General features: G+C 31.0%; 2 protein-coding genes and 1 long non-coding RNA gene across 3 annotated transcripts; 2 read left to right on the forward strand and 1 right to left on the reverse strand.

The window, feature by feature from the left end:
- The first annotated feature begins 8,347 nt into the window (after positions 1-8,347).
- LOC145822016 (protein FAR1-RELATED SEQUENCE 5-like) lies at positions 8,348-11,065 on the forward strand. Its single transcript, XM_082918588.1, has 3 exons — positions 8,348-10,666; positions 10,753-10,884; positions 10,991-11,065. Exons 1-3 carry the CDS (start codon positions 8,348-8,350, stop codon positions 11,063-11,065), a joined length of 2,526 nt encoding a protein of 841 aa, XP_082774714.1.
- Positions 11,066-12,156: 1,091 nt separating this feature from the next.
- On the reverse strand, positions 12,157-12,864 carry LOC114309236 (uncharacterized). The gene is made up of 2 exons (XR_014363220.1): positions 12,633-12,864; positions 12,157-12,546 (listed from the first exon to the last, which is right to left on the reverse strand). It is a non-coding gene; the product is annotated as an uncharacterized LOC114309236 (long non-coding RNA).
- Positions 12,865-16,993: 4,129 nt separating this feature from the next.
- On the forward strand, positions 16,994-18,296 carry LOC114323579 (uncharacterized). Its single transcript, XM_028271209.2, has 2 exons — positions 16,994-17,428; positions 17,862-18,296. Exons 1-2 carry the CDS (start codon positions 17,291-17,293, stop codon positions 18,042-18,044), a joined length of 321 nt encoding a protein of 106 aa, XP_028127010.2. The 5' UTR covers positions 16,994-17,290; the 3' UTR covers positions 18,045-18,296.
- The last annotated feature ends 657 nt before the right edge of the window (positions 18,297-18,953 follow it).

Consider the following 18,953-nt stretch of genomic DNA (forward strand, 5'->3'; position numbering starts at 1 on the left):
ACTATGCAGAGATATGTAAGATTCCCCATGATTAATCCAATGTTTGTATTTTTTAAAAAAACCATTCAAAATCAGATGCTCCCGTACACCATCTCGTACAAAATAGTATCGATTCTCACACTTCCTACACGGACAACTGATCATCGAACCTTCAACCCTATTGGTGTAGGCAAACACAAGGAATTCATCAATCCCATTAATGTATTCACTCGACATCCTATTTGGCAAATCAATCCAACTCTTATCCATCATCTGTACACATCCACAAGAATATCTCACCAAAGTAACTCTAAATATAATACCTACACATAAATATTCACTCGACATCCTATTTGGCAAATTAACAAAATGTCTAAAATTCCTATTTAAGAGCATATGATTTGGAAAAAATAAAAAAATAAAAAACTTGAAGGATTGAATGGTAAAATTGATAATTTATGGATGAAATAGAAAAAAAAAATTGATAATTTAAACTTAAAAGATTAGAGCATATGATTAGAGCATATGATTTTGACAAACTATTTCTAATTAGAGCATATGATTTTGACAAACTATTTCTAATTAGACAAACTATATATATATGCATATAATTTTTACTGATTTTGACAAACTATTTCTAATTAGAGCATATGATTTGGAAAAAATAAAAAAATAAAAAACTTGAAGGATTTAATGGTAAAATTGATAATTTATGGATGAAATAGAAAAAAAAAATGATAATTTAAACTTAAAGGATTAGAGCATATGATTAGAGCATATGATTTTGACAAACTATTTCTAATTAGAGCATATGATTTTGACAAACTATTTCTAATTAGACAAACTATATATATATGCATATAATTTTTACTGATTTTGACAAACTATTTCTAATTAGAGCATATGATTTGGAAAAAATAAAAAAATAAAAAACTTGAAGGATTGAATGGTAAAATTGATAATTTATGGATGAAATAGAAAAAAAAAATGATAATTTAAACTTAAAGGATTAGAGCATATGATTAGAGCATATGATTTTGACAAACTATTTCTAATTAGAGCATATGATTTTGACAAACTATTTCTAATTAGACAAACTATATATATATGCATATAATTTTTACTGATTTTGACAAACTATTTCTAATTAGAGCATATGATTTGGAAAAAATAAAAAAATAAAAAACTTGAACGATTGTCAGATTTATATATTTAGACAGATTTATATATATATATATATATATATAGACAGATTTATATATATATATAGACAGATTTATATATATATATATATAACAGATTTATATATATATAAAAATAACAGATTTATAACAGATTTATATATATATAACAGATTTATATATATATAAAAATAACAGATATATATATATAAAAACTTGAAAAAAAATAAAAATAAAAAACAGATTTATATATATATATAGACAGATTTATATATATATATATATATATAACAGATTTATATATATAGATTTCAGATAAACAGATTTATATATATATATAGACAGATTTCAGATTTATATATATATATATATAGATTTATATACATTTCAGATTTATATATATATATATATATATAGATTTATATACATTTCAGATATATATATATATATATAGATTTATATACATTTCAGATTTATATATATATATAGATTTATATACATTTCAGATATATATATATATAGATTTATATAGATTTATATACATTGCATATATATATATATAGACAGATTCATATATATATATACACAGACCGAGAGAGAGAGAGAGAGAGAGAGAGAGAGAGAGAGAGCATACGCAGAGGGAGAGAGGGTCGTCGCCGGAGCACCACTCTTGTCGCCGGAGCCGTCGCCGCCGCACCACCGCTGTCTTCCTCGTGGGCCGTTTGGGAAATTTGGGGGTGAAGTTAGGGATTTGGTGAGGAGGATCGAGCGGGAGGCAGAAGGAAAAAGGGAGGGTTTTTTTTTTGGACTTTTTGCGACGGTATGATGTACACCGTCGCAAATAGAACGAAAAACGGTGCCGTTTGCATTAATCCTTTTTTGCGACGGAAATTTGCCGTCGCAAATGATATATGCCGTCTCAAAAAAAAGGTTTTTTGCGACGGTTTTATTTACCGTCGCTAATACTTCCCCATTTCCGACGCCTCCGCTTAGTTTCATTACCGACGGGTCAGTACCGTCGCTAAAGGCTATTATTTGCGACAGTAGAAGTTACCGTCGCAAAAAACGGTTTTTTGCGACGGGGGGCGCGGCGTCGCTAAAAACCCGTCGTTTTTGCTATATTTTCCTGTAGTGAAAATTTTAAATCATATAAAACTTACTTAAATTCTAACTGAATTTATAAATACTAAATATAAGTATCAATATACACTATTAAACTCACCACCATCACCATCAACACTATCAACATGCCACCGCCACTGTTACCACTACCACCACCATCACTCATGTCACCGCCACCGCCACCGCCACCACCATTACTACGGCGACTACCACCACCACAACTACCGCTATTACCACCACCACCACCGTGCCACCGCCACTACTACCATCACCTTCATCACCATTATCATTATTGTCATAAACAATACCATCATTTACTATTATTATCATCACTACCACTACTACCACTATGCCACTACCAGTACTGCTACCATGTCGCCGCCAGTACTACCATCACTTTCATCACCATTGTCATTATTGTCATAAATAGTACCATCATTTACTATCATTATCATCGCTACCACCACTACCACTATGCCAGCACTGTTACCACCACCACTATGCCATTGCCACCACTACCATTGCCAACATCACAATATAAAAATTAAAATATATAATTTAAAAATAATAAATTTTAAATTTGATTTTGTACATATCAAATAACCTATTTTTAATTTAGCATTTAAATTTTTATCAAATAATTTTTCAACTTAAAAAATTCAATATTAGTTTTCAATACTTGATTTTCAGTTTTTAATTTTTAGTTTTATCAAACAGCACATTCCTGTATGTCTTAAAAAAATAAATAAATAAATAAATGGCTCAGATCCTTTTTTGATGGGTCACAAACCATATTGATCTTCTCTACCTCTTTTGCTAATTTTTTTTTTTTTTTTAAATTCTGGACTAAGTAGCTAACTCGTGCGATACATGAAAATTTATTTTTAAAATAAAAAATAAATTTTAAATTTTAATACTTTATGTATATAAAATTTTAACAATTGAAAGCTAAATACAAACAAATTTGTTAATGGCTAATAAAAATTGTTGTCACTGTGTATAATCCTATGTAAAATAGGCTTATAAAAAAAAATTTCTTTCAAAATTTAAAAAAAAAAAGTTGTACTCTCAACCTAAAATCAAATTTTTATTTGTGTTAATCAAATCTATCAAAAATCATGAATTTCACCTATATCAAAATATTTTTTTCTAAAAAAAAAATTTAAAATAATAAAAAATTCTATAATATACAAATAATGACTTGGTTGTAACTCATGGTGTATTATTTTGGTCATTATTAAAAAATATCTTTGCTAGTTTCTTATTTTTTGGTTATGCCTAAAGTGGTGCATCAAGTCTTTAATTATACTTTAAGTGGTGTTTGATTATGATCTATTATAATATTTTTATATGAAAATATTTAAGCATTTTATTACACGAAAAAGTGCTTAAGGTAGGTTGACTCAAAATAGTATTTATGTTTATATCAGTAAGATCGTAAAAGTTATTTAAATTGATGCATAAAAAATTATAAATTCAAATCATAAACAGTGTCCTCAAAAGGAATTAGACACAAAATATCTATAATCTTCATAATTTAAGTTCTCAAAGGGGTTCTGATTAATTATGTGACACATCATAATAATCACAAAATTTTTATTCTAGCCAAATTATTTTTATATATCTTTTCTGGCAAAGCTCATGAAGGTGCATTATTAGTAATACTATAAATTCAAATTTTTATTTAAAAATTATTTAAGAAACATCAATAGGTGCTTTAAATATATACAATAATTTTCAATGAATCATTATTCTTTAATAGTACTCCACACTATTTATCATTTGACATTTGCTAATTTATCTGCTAAAAACTTAACCAAAAAAAAATATTGAGTTTCATTATTTTAATCAATTAATATCAAATTGGACACTATACGTATGTAAATCACTTCTTGAAATATAATATCTAACATAAAATCACAATAGAGTTAATTTTAATTAATGTAATGATAGTTTATACTATCATATATGTTACAAAAGAATAATATTAATTTTAATTTAAAATAGAATTTAAATTTAAATTATTTATTTTAATAATCTTAGCTTTATCATTTTATAAAAGTGTTACTTGAATACTTATATATAATAAACTTAGTTAAATTATTTTTTTTATTTTGATAATTTTAATCTTATTGTGATATAAAAGTGTAATTATCATATAATGATTTTATATGATATATATTAAATTATAAGATAGTAAAATAAACACTTATTTTGATATTAAAAATAGTAATTAAATTAGATAGAGAATTAGTAAGTGATTCTAATTATTTAGTTTTATTTTTATTTTTAAATTTATTAAATTTATTTAGAAAATAAAAATATATAAAAATAGAATTACACAAAATTTATTTAAATTATTAAATATAAATATGTTGTGATTGGATTAAGAAGAAAATACATAAATTAAATATGTAGAGTATTATTTTTTTTCTTTGATATTCCTTTTGAATTATTCATACATATTGTATATAGGTATATAAAATTTCAATTAAATATAAATATTTTGTAATAAATAATTTCATATTAAATAAAAAATTAAATATAAATTAATATTAAGATATCAATAAGATATATATATATATATATATATATAAATTAATTTGATCCGTATGATGTACATAATTAAGCATATTTTGTTTTATTAATTTATTTATTTGTCTATCGAGATAATTTTTTTAAATATTATAATAATTAAATTAAAATATCAACTATATAAAAAAAATTGATAACAACAAAACTAAGTTTGATAATGACAAAACTAAATAGAAGATGAAAATATATAAAAAATAAGTATTTATCAAATATAGTCTATATAAAATTGGTTATTATAATTGAAATTGAGTTTGTATAGATATTGATATGTAAATAGAAAATACATATTGATGTGGGTTTTTTTTTTATAAAAAAAATAACCTTTTAAAATGTGCCACCTAAGTAAAGAAAAAATACTACTTTTATATATATATATATATATATATGATTTCTTGATCCTCCTTTTATGGGTCAAACGCTTTCTCTCAGCGTATGGATAATCAGAATCACAGAATATGTTTGGCTGTTATATTTTCATTTTTTAGTTTTAGTTTTTCAAAAAATATAAAAATTTGTTAAACAGAGCTGTCATCGATAACTTTTTTTTTTTTAAACAACTTACTATAAAACACCTAAAAGTTTATTTTAAAATTTTGAAATTGTTTTTGTAACAAAATATAAATAATATAAAAATGATAGATGTTTTTAAAATTTTCATTATTTTTATCTCTGGAAAAAAATAGGTTTAAAATTTGGTTGAGATTGTGTTCGAATTATTTAGATCAAATCTTATAAAACTATTCTCAATCAAGTCTACTTTGTTTTAATAAAATTAATCAATAAAAAAAAGTAAAGTAGTAATATATAGAAGATTGTGATAAGTATGTGGGCCGGGGCTGAACTGTTGGCAGGTAGTATGTGGGGGATATACCCTTCCCCTTGCCGACAATTGGACCCAGACCCAGATCCCAAATTGCTATTCAATTGGCCCCCACCACCGGCCATTTTCTCTTTGCTTAGGGGGAAAGGATTAAACTATCTGCCCCTTGACTTTCCTGCCATTTTTAAGTTTTTCCCGGAAAATCTCAATCCCACCTGTTGACCAGTTGAGGTGTCACTTAACAATTAAATTATGGATTTGGATTGCCTCCAATCTAAAGTTTCAATGGGAGAGTATTGTTTAAGTCCATAGAGTTCACTTCGTGCTATGTTTTGATAATTTGAATAATTTATTTTATAGAATTTATTTGTATATATCATTTATTAGGTCAATCAGTATTTATAATTTTTTCTATTTATTGTCTTTGTTATAAATAATAATAAAAAAAAGATGGTCTATTTTTAAAAATACATTTGTCGTCTATTTTTTTTTCTAAAAAAAAATGTAATAAATTGAATAAGCTATGATTATCAAGTTAATCTAATTTTTTTTATGAATAATATAATCCTACAAAATTAACTATTTTAATTATCGAAACAAGATTCATAATAGATTCCAATTGAATTGCATGGAAGCCCAGCCCTCAATTATATTGGTGGCCAATTCCAATGTTAATTTCTTTCTAGATTTGGAGGGTCGATTTAAAGTACTTTTTCAGTTTAAAAAAATAAAATAAAAGAGAGAATAAGAAAGAAAAATAATGGACTCAGCTTGTTTTGTTTGAATTTTTAGGATTTATTTTTTAGAAAATTGATTTTTTTTTTGTTTTTCGTATTTTTTTTTATTAAATTTTTTAAATATTTTAAGCAATTCTTAAAATTTTTAGATATATCTAACATAAATATACTTGAAAAGTATAAAATTTGTGAAACAATCTTTAAAAAATTCACCAGATATCAACAAAAAAAAAAAAAAAAAGAGAATTCAATTCATTTTTTGTATTTTTGTGTATTTATTAATTTTTTAAAATATTTTTCTTCAAATATTTTACTTTTTAGATGCATCTAAGTCAAATGTATTTAAAAAAGTAAAAAAATTGTTTAAAATTTTAAAAATATTTCCTAAAAACAAAAAAAAATGAAAAATAAAAAATTTAATTTTCAAAAAATTAAAACCAAACACACTAATTTTCAATTTTAAAAAAAATAAAATAAAATCAAGAAATGAATCTAAAGAAGTAAACAATGTGGTGTGGGTGATATCTAATGGGAAGTGAGGCATCATTGGGTATGGATTATTGAACTCCTCAATTACTAGGGGGACCGCGTCCGGATCCTCTAGAGTTATTCTCTAGAGTGATCTCCTGAAGTGGATGATCGGACGGCTGTGCTTAGGCCTCACCAAAACGACGTCGTTTTGGTGAGGATTTTCCAAAAAAAAAAAAAAAATGCATTTTCGATTTCAAAATTCCCCCCCCAGGCTGAAGAACGCGAACACAGATGGCGGGAAGAAGCAGAGCCGTGAAAGAAGGAGAGAGGGAAGAAGACTGAGAGAGGCTGCTACTTCGTGCATCCCGTCGCCCCACCGTCGCAGTCGCCCCGCTGTCGCCGCCGTCGTGCCGTTGCCACTGTCCTGCCACCGCCGTGGCCGTCGCCCCTGTTCCAACCGAGTGAAGAAAATATAGGTATTTAGAATGTTTAAATATATGTTTTAAGTTCAATTTTTTTTTTTTGGTCTCCTCGAAATCAATCCCAGATGATAGGCCTATGGTTGAGAACATAAATTTTTTTTGCAATATCTGTGTTGTGCTGAATATTGTTTAATCCCTGGATTAAATCCATTAAATCCATTCATTTCAAATCCATGTATCGAAATGGAGCCTCAAGTGGTAGGGGGTTTGAACTATGAAGATATATGCCAATGTTGAGTTCTGGGTTAGGTGGACCAAAACAGGACCTGATCCTATACTTGAAGCTGGATTCTTACTTGTTGACAGACGAAGCAATATCTGTGTTGATTATTTAGAACAATAGTTTAGATATATATATATATATATATATATATAGATTTAGAACAGTGGAGATTAAAAACTTCCAAATCCAGCTTCTTATAGTATTCTCATGCAACTAATTAAAGTTCCACAATCCAATCAAAGCCCCCTTGTTGCTTAATATCCTTTAAAACTTGGCTTACTAAAACGGCATTCATGAATTAAATTTTAGCAATCCTTAGGGATTTGATATTAATTCCTCAATCATGCAAAACACAAAATTAGACTGATCAATGCTGCAAAGCAAGTAACCCAGGGCTTTGTATTATTGTACAGTCATAAGAACACAAGGTCACAAATTAAAATTGACAACATATTACCTAAGAGTGCAAATGCTGGATGGTCATGTATATTAAGCAACATATAGTGCATGAATGCTTCAGAGGACTCATTTATATTTTTATCTTCTGAATACCTGCTGTAGTGCACATCTTAAAACCACACTGTGGTACATAACAAAGACCATAATTTAGTTTGTATTATTCAGTTTGTTTTTCGTTGATTATCTTATTCAGTTTGTATTATTTTGCAAACATAATGTACAGTTTTTATGCTAATATTGAGCACTTCTTTATTTTTTAAGTGACTTGCCACATTGATATGGAACCTAACAATCATGAGAATGATGGGGGTGAGTGTGATTGGAAGCCTAGAGTTCGCATGACATTTGATACAGAACAAGAAGTATATGATTTCTATAATAGGTATGGAGGAAGGTTGGGCTTCAGTATTAGAAGGGGTTATGTAAACAAGAGCAAAGAGGGGCAAATCACTTCAAGGCAATTTGTTTGTAATAAGGAGGGATTTCGGGTTGTCGACAAGCGAGATCCATTAACAAAAAATCCTAGGCAGGAAGTGAGGACCGGTTGTCAAGCCCGACTTGTTATTAAGTGGGATAGGAATATACAGAAATTCTTTGTTAGTGATTTTGTTGAACAACATAATCATATCTTTGTACCAACAGAATGTACGCATATGTTACCATCCCAAAGGAAGATATCTGCATCACAGGCAACCGAAATAGATTTAGCTGAAAAATCTGGAATCCGTCTTAATGCTGCATTTGAGCTCATGGGTAATGAAGTTGGTGGAAGGGAGTCACTTGGGTTCACAAAACTGGACCAAAAAAATTATTTGAGAACGAAGAGGCAAAACAGTTTAGCATATGGGGAGGCAGGTAGCATTTTGCAATATTTTCGTGACAAATCATTAGAGAATCCATCTTTTTTTTACTCGGTCCAATTAGATAACGAGGAGCAGATTACAAACATATTTTGGGCCGATGCTCAGATGATCATGGATTATGGGCAATTTGGTGATGTTGTGACTTTCGACACTACTTACAAGTTAAATAGTGCACATAGACCATTTACGTCTTTTGTTGGATTTAACCATCATAGGGAAACTGTGATATTTGGTGCAGCTTTGATGTATGATGAGACCGCCGATTCTTTTGTATGGCTTTTTAGAAGATTCTTGGAGGCAATGTCAAGTAAGGCTCCGAAAACAATTTTTACGGATCAGGATGCTGCAATGGCTAAGGCCATACATATTGTCATGCCTAACACAACCCACCGCCTTTGCACTTGGCATTTGATGCAAAATGCATTAAGGCATGCAAATTCTATCTTCAAGGATAAGGCGGCGGTGAAGGATAAGGGGATCAAGAGTGTTTTATCCACGTTTATGTACGACATTGAGGATGAGGAAGAGTTTACGTTAAAATGGGAGGAAATGCTTGACAAGTATGAAGTAAGAGATAATCATTGGTTGAAGTTAACATTTGGGGTGAAGGAAAAGTGGGGTTGGCCATATGTTAGAAATGCATGGGGTGCGGGCATGAGTAGCACCCAACTTAGTGAATCCTTTAATGCTTTCTTGAAGGATTTCATTCAGTCTGATCATAACTTAATGCAATTTTTCATGCATTTTGATCGAGTTCTGTCTGAGAAGAGGTACAAAGAGTTACAAGCCGAATATGCTCTATGCCAAAAGTTGCCAAGGGTGAATATTAAAGTGAAGATTATGGAGCAAGCTGCAGATGTTTACACAAATAAAATTTTTGAAGAATTTCAGGATGAGTATGTCAAGTCCCTTGAAGTAAACATTGAAGAAATTGAAAATGATGGTGACAGTACCGTTTATACGGTTCTTGATAGTGATGGTATAAAGGTGAGGAAGGTGAGACAGGAGTGTGATGATTTAGTCACTTGCAGTTGTAGAAAGTTTGAAATGAAGGGCATTTTGTGTAGTCATTGTTTGAAGATCCTTAGAGAAAGACTCAAATTCAAAGAGATTCCTTCACAATATATTCTGAAGAGATGGACTAAAAAAGCAAGATCTGAAAATGTGAAAGATAGGTGTGGACATGATATTCAAGTTGATGTAAGATTGCATCAAACTTCACGTTATAGGTCATTGATGGCAATATTCAGATCAGTAGCGTGTAGAGCTTCTGAAAGTGAGGAAACATATAATTTGACGGTCGAGAAAGCGGATGAATTAATTGCAGACATTGAAACCATGTTAAGCGCAAAATTCAATATGCATTGTTCAGATAATATTCAAGAAAGCCCCCCCGAAAGCTTTGAAGTGGATGGTGTAGCGGATAACAATGTAGTTCAAGCAAAAGGACTCAAGAGAAGAGAGTGCACTAGCAAGGGACGAAGGCGGATAAAAGGTGGTTTGGAGCTTGCGTTGGCAAAGAAAAATAAAACAAGTTCATATAATGCTTCTCAAACTTCCATGTCTGTTACTCCTCAAACTCCTCCCTTATTTTCGGCAAGTGCTCCTGAAGCACCTCCCTTATTTCATCAGTCGGCTCCTTTATTTTCAAGTGCTCCTCAACTTCCTCCATCCTCGCCGAGTGTTCCTGAAGTTAGAGCTTCTTCGTCTCAATTTATGTATCCCGCCTATGATGTAAGTTAGTTTAATAAGAAGTTTTAGTAAAGATTTGTAGGTGACTATTATCATTTGAAATTGATATGTGTTTGTTATTGTTGCAGCCAAGTTTTCCTCATCACAATATGCATTTTTCCATGCCATCGATGTATTCCGTCCATGGAACCTATCAAGCATTGCTTAACAATGCAAGTAGTTATCACTCGCAAGCCTCAAATAGTCCCGCATGTAGTGAAGTAATTTATTTTTCACCTTTCCTCTTTTATTTTGTCTTTCATTCATTTAAAGTTACAATTTATTTTATGGTTCCTTTGATGTAATATTATTATTTTTTTTTTGTAGGTACTATATGCTCGTGGTCGTGGGCGTGGGCGTGGGCATGGGCATGGGCATATGGATCACACGTCAACATCTTAGCGTTCTTTTGTTTTGGGAATCTTTGTGAATTTTTTGTTGGATATGTCATATTGAAAACCTTTCATGAAACTGTTGCTGAAATGTTGCTGTAGTGGAGTTTAAATGTTCCTGAATTTGTTGCTGAAAAATTGCTGAAATAGAGTTCAAATATTGCTGAAATGTTCCTGTAATGGAGTTTAAATGTTCCTGAATTAAATGTTCCTGAATATTGCTGAAATGTTTCTGTAATGGAGTTTAAATGTTCCTGAATTCAGCAACATTTCAGTTAAACTGTTGCAATTTTTTTGCTTGAATAATGCTCAAATGTTGCTGAAATAGAGTTGATGAAATGTTGGTGAAATTGTTGCTGAAATGTTGCTGTTATGGAGTTAAAATGTTGCTGAATTTTTGCTGAAATGTTGCTGTAATGGAGTTAAAATGTTGCTGAATTTGTTGCTGAAAAATTGCTGAAATAGAGTTCAAATGTTGCAGATTTTTTGCTTCAATAATGCTCAAATGTTGCTGAAATAGAGTTGATGAAATGTTGCTGAAATGTTGATGAAACTATTGCAGATTTTTTTGGTGAAATAGAGTTAGAGTTGTAGTTTCTCTGTTTGCAGCTTTGATGGATTAAAATTCTGCTTTTGTAATGCTTAAATTCTGTCTGGATGATGCAAGGCAATACAAATTTTTGCTTAAATACTTGACGGAATTTTTGCATCAATTCTGTTTGCAGATTTCATTCTGTGTGGATGATGCTAGGCAAGACTTAGAATAAGGTTTTATAATTCGAAAGATTTAAAATTCTGCTTTGGGAAACCTGTTATACAACATTGAACATTTCATATAACATTGAACATTTTATTGTTGCAGATTTTTAAACTGTTGCAGATTTTAGAAACATGTTATACAACATTCAACATTTCATATAATACAGCAACCTGTTATACAATATTCAATATTTCAACATTTCAACATTTTCAATAGATTTCAGAAACCTGTTATACAACATTCAACATTTTCATCAGTTCAACATTCAACATTATTCAACATTTCAGAAACCTGTTATATAACATTCAACATTTCCAAACCATCACATATAATACACATTGTTAAGCAACCAACATAATTCAATAGATTTAAGAAACTGTTCATTCAACATTTCATCTCAAATAAACCTGTTACACACTTGTTTTTGCAAACCTTCAGAATTTGGAGCACCAAAAAAAATTACAAAACAAGTACAAAAGTAGATTACATTCATAGGATGTTCGAAAACCTAAGAACTGAGTCATTTACATGAAAAAGTAAAAAAATACACAAAATACAATGACATAAGTCACTGCCTTCAAGATGTTCTCAATCCTTTGAAGCCTTCTATCATGCTCACCAAGCCTTGAAGTAATGTCGTCGTCGTCAGCATTGCCACGGATTGATGAGGTAATGTCGTCCTCGTCATCATCTGCGAACCACCTGAAGTAATTGCAGTGGTCGTTCGAATCCTACAATGGACAAGAATCAATTAATCAATAAAGGACAAATGAAATTTGTAAAAAGTAACAGATTCATTTATATAACAGGTACTTACATATTTTCTTGGGCAAACAAAATAGACACGTCCTTTATTTCCATTCGCATTGGTTCGTACAATACGCATGGAAGCTATTCTTCCACAATTACAAAACCTTTGCTTTAATCTTAAGTTCGTATTATCAATAGAAGATGAAGCCATTTTTTTTTTTTGCATAAAATACAAGTTATTAACAAGTGTGTTAGGAAAGTCAAGTTATCACAGTATAATTCTACAGATTTTCTTGAAACTGTTCCAGACCATTCCATCCCATTCCATCCCATAGCATTAATGCACCTCAACAATATAGCATAGGGGTTGTCTCAATGATATTTGCAACAACCACATCCAACATTTTCATAACTATTTAATAATATGTCCACATTTAAACAGACACCCCTGACATGCAAACCAAGGAAGAGGTAAAGTACCCTTAAATAAGAAGATAAAAATGTTGCTTGTCTGACCTTGGACTCTTTCTACAGACCACCACCTGATCAAAAAAGAAGATAAAAATCAAACTCCAATTGCATCTCAGACAAGATTTGAGAAAGCAAATCCCCTACTTCAAAAACCTGAATCAGAAGATTCAGAATATCAATTAAATGAAAGCTGTGAGTGCACCTTTTCAGCAACCAAAAATGCTGAATAGAACCCAACACCAAATTGACCAATTAAACCATTGTCAGCTCCAAGATCCTTATTTTCCTACACAAACAGTCACACAATTAGTTTCAACAGCAATGAAAATATTGAGGTTCAGTCAGCAACTGATAATTCGAAATAGACAACGTGAAGAGAAACAAGTACCTTAAGAGCCTTCAAGAATTTCGAAGTACCACTCTGACCAATAGTTCCAAGGTAGTCTAATTGAAACTCTTTTTATATCTTTATGATCTGTTACTGGATGGATATGTTAGTATCTTCAGCTTCTGGATGTCTAGAACCAATATTTCTTACATGCGGTCTGTATAATCATAATGTTTATTTCCAGTATTGCATAAACATGTCATTAACATAAAAGCAAATCACATTTGTTACACTTATTTGCTTATTCTTCAAACAAATTATGGATGAAAGTTGAATACTTTTTTAGCTTGCAGATTGCTTAATCAACTTCGTATTAGGTTATTCTTCAAAATATTGGTGGCAGGAGTATATTGTTCTCCTTTCTCTTAATTACAGTTTTACAAACCATTATGATTCCTGTATGTTCTGCCCATGAAATCTGGTTACAATAATACAAAAGAAAGAGCATTGAGGAATTTTCTTGCTCATCCTTGAGCAATAGATGGCTTAAAGGATTAATGTGTTTTTAATAACTACTGTATTATAAACGGAACACCAAAAATGGGGCGAAACATGTGCACACCCAAAATCCTGAATCCTATAAGCTATACAACCACTGGCATATACATATCTCTAATAAACAGAATTGAACTCAATCAGCGTTTGTCTCATCCAATTACGTAGGGTTGGGTACGTAGATCTATTTCCTCCATTTGGTTGTTTCACAATCATATCCTCAATTTACTTCAACATAGTAATGTTTGTTCTTATCACCTCAATTAATAGGATTGGAAAGTGGTCAAAAATTGATCTAGGAAATCCCCATTGTTTGAAAGAAAACTCCTCGACCCAGCTACTATCCAATAGGAATCTGTCTATTGTGCATTACACTAGGTAAAGCTTCTACCCCTCATTGGAAAATCAACTAGGCTCAGTTGATCAATCATATCATTGAAGTCATTCATGCCTCTCTCCCTTCTTCAGCATCCCTTCATTTCACTTAGAAATCTAATTTTCTTGAAATCTCCACCCATGCACCATGGATTAGGAAAGGAAAGTTCAATCTCCTTAATACTTCCCAAAGCTGCCTTCTCTTGCTAACATCAGTTGGAGCATAGACATTCACCACAGAACACTCAAAGATACACCAGCATACCATGTCATTATCTTCATAAACAGATCTGTATAACACCCATACTCCTCCATTGGTAGTTCAGACTTCAGCTACCCGCGCGCCTGCAGCAATCCTCTCCAAATTACTATATTCTAGCTGGATTATCTTCTCTACCACGTTAGCCTCATTTCCACCAAAATCTATTCTAAGCGATTTCCCCATCTGGACAGTTGCTTTAGCCTCCTTAATCATCCTTCCCCTTCTTCTATTCGATTCACTATTAAATGATAATGAATTTGAGATTGTAGCAGTAGTTGCTCTAAAGATGGGAACATTCTATGAAGTAGTAGAACAAATGAGATGGGAACAGAAGAGTTCATTTAACAGCTAATGGACTAGAACAAATAGTGAAAGTAAGGTACGATTGGGCGTGATGTGTGCACAGTTCAAAGGAGCAAATTATCAAACAGTTGGTGTGTGAACATTCCAACTTAGTGAGTAAGACAACAATGTTGGTGTTTCCCTTCTTTTTCTTCGTTTTCCAGGTAACCAAACAGAGGGTAATGAAACAAAGAACAAACTCATATACCAATTTTCGAGAGATTATTCAGTGTAAAATCTACAAGCAAAACTGAAATAAGATTGAAATACATATATATCTACACATATATATGTATATAAAGGGTGCAAATCAATGATTTAAGCAATACATGAAATAGAAAACCCTAACTTCTTAGCAAGATGGGGCGACGGGATAGGGAATGAAATGAGAGACCGAAGCTTACGGCAGAGAGAGAGAGGAATAGGGAATGAGATGAGAGACCGAACCTTACGGCAGGACAGTGGCGACTGCGACGGTGGGGCGACGGGACGACTGCGGGACGGCGGCGACAGCGGGGCGACTGCGACGGTGAGGCGACGGGATGCACAACAGAGCAGCCTCTCTCAGTCTTCTTCCCTCTCTCCTTTCACGGCTCTGCTTCTTCCCGCTCGTCTGATATACCTCTTCAGCCTGGGGGGAATTTTGAAATCGAAAATGCATTTTTTTTTTTTTTTGGAAAATCCTCACCAAAACGACGTCGTTTTGGTGAGGCCTAAGCACAGCCGTCCGATCATCCACTTCAGGAGATCACTCTAGAGAATAACTCTAGAGGATCCGGACGCGGGGGGACCTCTACCTGGCCAGCATTCATTTGTTTACTTGATTAAAAAATTATTTTTTAGTACACCAATTAAAGGCTATCTTATTTGAAAGAGAGATTTTTTTAGCACTAATTTTGAAATTTTAGGTTATATTATTTATATAATATTTTAAATTAATGAAAAATTGAAATTTTTTACAAATAGAATACTTTGACTCACCTTTATTGAGTAATTGAGAAACAAAAGATGACTCAAGTAATATCTATCGTAATTTCTTATTTGCTAATAAAATCACATAATTATATCACATAATATTATTTTGAAATGCAGAGATCCATTAAATCTTGAGGAGTAGTTTTGTTATTTCACACTATTTTTTCCTAAGGTTCTAACAATACAGTGTTTTTGAAATTTTATTTTAATTTGAAACAATTAAAATGGTGATATTATACTATAATAGAGTAAAAGGAGGTAAATTCATACAAAAATAAAGTCATGATCATCAACTTGCGGGTGTAACAAATTGATATAAAATTTCAGGGAGTAGATTTAAAAGGCCAAAAATCAGAATCAAGTATTCAAGTGTTCCAAATGTCTTGACAATTACTTTGGCCGCATTTCAAATCGGACAATTGCAAGCACTTTGGAAACTAGTTGATTGTTCCGAGACCTTCAAACACCTCTATTGTTTTTAATGCTACGTATCATAAAAAAATATTATAAAAATAATCATGAAAGATTTTTCACCATTAGATTATACATACAAGAAAACACCATACACTAATCAATTGATGAAAAACACTAATCAAGGGATGAAAAATCTTCATAAATCATTTCACGATATTTTTTTCATGATCTCTAAGTATTATTCGTCTCTTTAACTTCATTCTAATAGTTGAAAGGTTCAAATCCTTGATTAAAATTATATTTGCATTATAAGCCCTCATACTGAATTGTACAGTCTAGATCCATAAGCTGTGTAAATTATTTAACTGAATTGAATTTATCTACCACTTGCTACTTTCAGTATTTTTTCTTAGGAAAATATATAAATAATTTTTTCCAGAGGTAAGAAAAACAATATAATGTTATAAGAATACTAACTAATATATCTAAAACATATCAATTAGAAATATTGTTAAGTGTATTTCACAGTCACATGATGAAATATATGTATATGTTGTGTCTTAATTAATATGTTTGAATCTTAAAAGATAAATTAATGATTAAAAATATTTTTCAAAAAGCAATTACTCGATGGAGATTAATTCTACAGAGAGAGAACTCAATTACTCAAAATTTATTAAAAATAGATTAACAAAGATCCGTGAACACCGTCCATCTAAATATTAATAACTCTCAAGATACCCAGCAACAAATTACATTACTAGAATCATGACCGTCCATCTAAATATTAATGACTCAAAATACACCTAGCAACAAATTGGACTCTGTGGATTGAGAAGTTATTGGTTGGTTTCCTGTGGCTTACCCATCATCATCATCACTTTATAAATAGCACCCTCCATTGGTTTTCTTTCCATAAATCATCTATCTCTACATTCTATCCATTTCCATTCTCACCCTTACTCTACTTTTATTTTTTGCAACCACCACCACCACCACCATCATGGAAGAAGAGAAGAAGCACCACCACCCCTTCCACCACGAGAAGAAGGAACAGACACCTGAGGAGGAGTACAAGCAACATAAGAGTCACGAGCACCTCGGTGAACTTGGTGCTGTTGCTGCCGGTGCTTATGCTTTGGTAATGTTCCAGACACTTGTTATACACTACTTTTACTCGTACATAAATTAATTCTAGAATCGAATACAATTTTCTCACATAAGTGTGAAATCCACAAAAGGTTGGACTTATTTCATGTGAGATAGTTCAGTAATCAGTAGTTGTGTTTTTATTTTTTCTTTTTATATAGTATTATGTATACCAGCAATACTAAGCAATCAAAAATTTTATTTTAAAAAATGCCTAGAAAAGTAAATTGTGTGATTCAAATTTATTTCAAGCTTGCAATTTATTTATCAAACTTTATGATCAGATTATGGGTCGAGATCAAGTATTGTAGGTGGTCAAGACTTCTAAGAAATTATGATTTGCTTATTGTCTTTTTAGTGTTTAGGTGGAAACAAACCATCCAAATATATTGTTTTTTCCCTAATTTCATGAAAATATTTGGCAGCATGAGAAGCATAAGTCTAAGAAAGACCCGGAGAACGCCCACAAGCACAAGATAGAGGAAGAAATTGCAGCAGCAGTGGCAGTCGGGGCCGGTGGGTACGCATTCCATGAGCACCATGAGAAGAAAGACGCCAAGAAAGAAGGCGAGGAGGAACATGGAAAGAAGCACCACCACCTCTTTTAATTTTTCTAATTTTAATTAACCGTGTTTTTTTGTAGTTTTATTTATGATTTGCTGATCTGTGAGTAACTATCAACTATATATCCTAAATAATGTATGTGAATTTGTGTTGTGTGAGTTGAGTTTGTGTTTGTGTTTGTTTAATTACTGTGTCTCTTTTACACTATGTCATGATGACCGAGTAAAAGAGGTGTTATCTGGATCTGTATTCATATGATGTGGTTAATAATATTGTTTGAGATGTTTCCATGTTAATGTCAATCTCTTATTTGTTCGTTTTGTCAAGGAGTTGAAAACTGCCTAACTTAACCAAAACCATGTGTCAGGCTTCTAATAATTTCCTAAGAAATTGGGATTGATCATAAACTAATGAAATCGCTATATATATATATATATATATGAAACCAACATTTTTTTCTTTCTATTTGTCCCATTATTAATGTTTCAACTTAGACACACCACCCTATAACATCATATGGGTTCTTTCAAATTTAAATATGAATATGAGAGAATTTAAGATACATTTTTATCAAAATAATTAAATTTTAACTAAAAAATTACTTTTTTACTTTAACTAATCATTTTTTAAATACATCCTCATTTCTTTCTTTCTTTCTTTCTTTTTTTTTTTTTTTTTTTTCAAACACTCATATTTTTTTTAAATTAACATTTTTCATATGTTCAACTTTCGATCTGATATTTTTAAACCGATACTTTTCTAATGTGTTTTTTTTTTTAAATGATCATATCTTTCTAATATAAATAATACCACTTCATCTCTATTTTTTTATCCACTTCAATCTAATTTTCTTTTCAATTCATTCTTGGTTTTTCAGTATGCTTACAATTTTGTACAAAAAAAATTATTTTGTTCATACACATGACCACTTAAAATACCCCATTAATTTAAGT

Source organism: Camellia sinensis, chromosome 3, assembly GCF_055761805.1.
Source record: "Camellia sinensis isolate YWXY chromosome 3, ASM5576180v1, whole genome shotgun sequence".
Classification (NCBI taxonomy): Eukaryota; Viridiplantae; Streptophyta; class Magnoliopsida; order Ericales; family Theaceae; genus Camellia; species Camellia sinensis.

Bases quoted from the DNA above. Each gene is read 5' to 3' on its own strand.
- LOC145822016 (XM_082918588.1), top strand. From the start codon at position 8,348: ATGGAACCTAACAATCATGAGAATGATGGGGGTGAGTGTGATTGGAAG. The intron at 10,667-10,752 runs GTAAGTTAGTTT...TTATTGTTGCAG, and splicing joins TTATGTATCCCGCCTATGAT to CCAAGTTTTCCTCATCACAA. The intron at 10,885-10,990 runs GTAATTTATTTT...TTTTTTTTGTAG, and splicing joins ATAGTCCCGCATGTAGTGAA to GTACTATATGCTCGTGGTCG.
- LOC114323579 (XM_028271209.2), top strand. From the start codon at position 17,291: ATGGAAGAAGAGAAGAAGCACCACCACCCCTTCCACCACGAGAAGAAG. The intron at 17,429-17,861 runs GTAATGTTCCAG...AATATTTGGCAG, and splicing joins CTGCCGGTGCTTATGCTTTG to CATGAGAAGCATAAGTCTAA.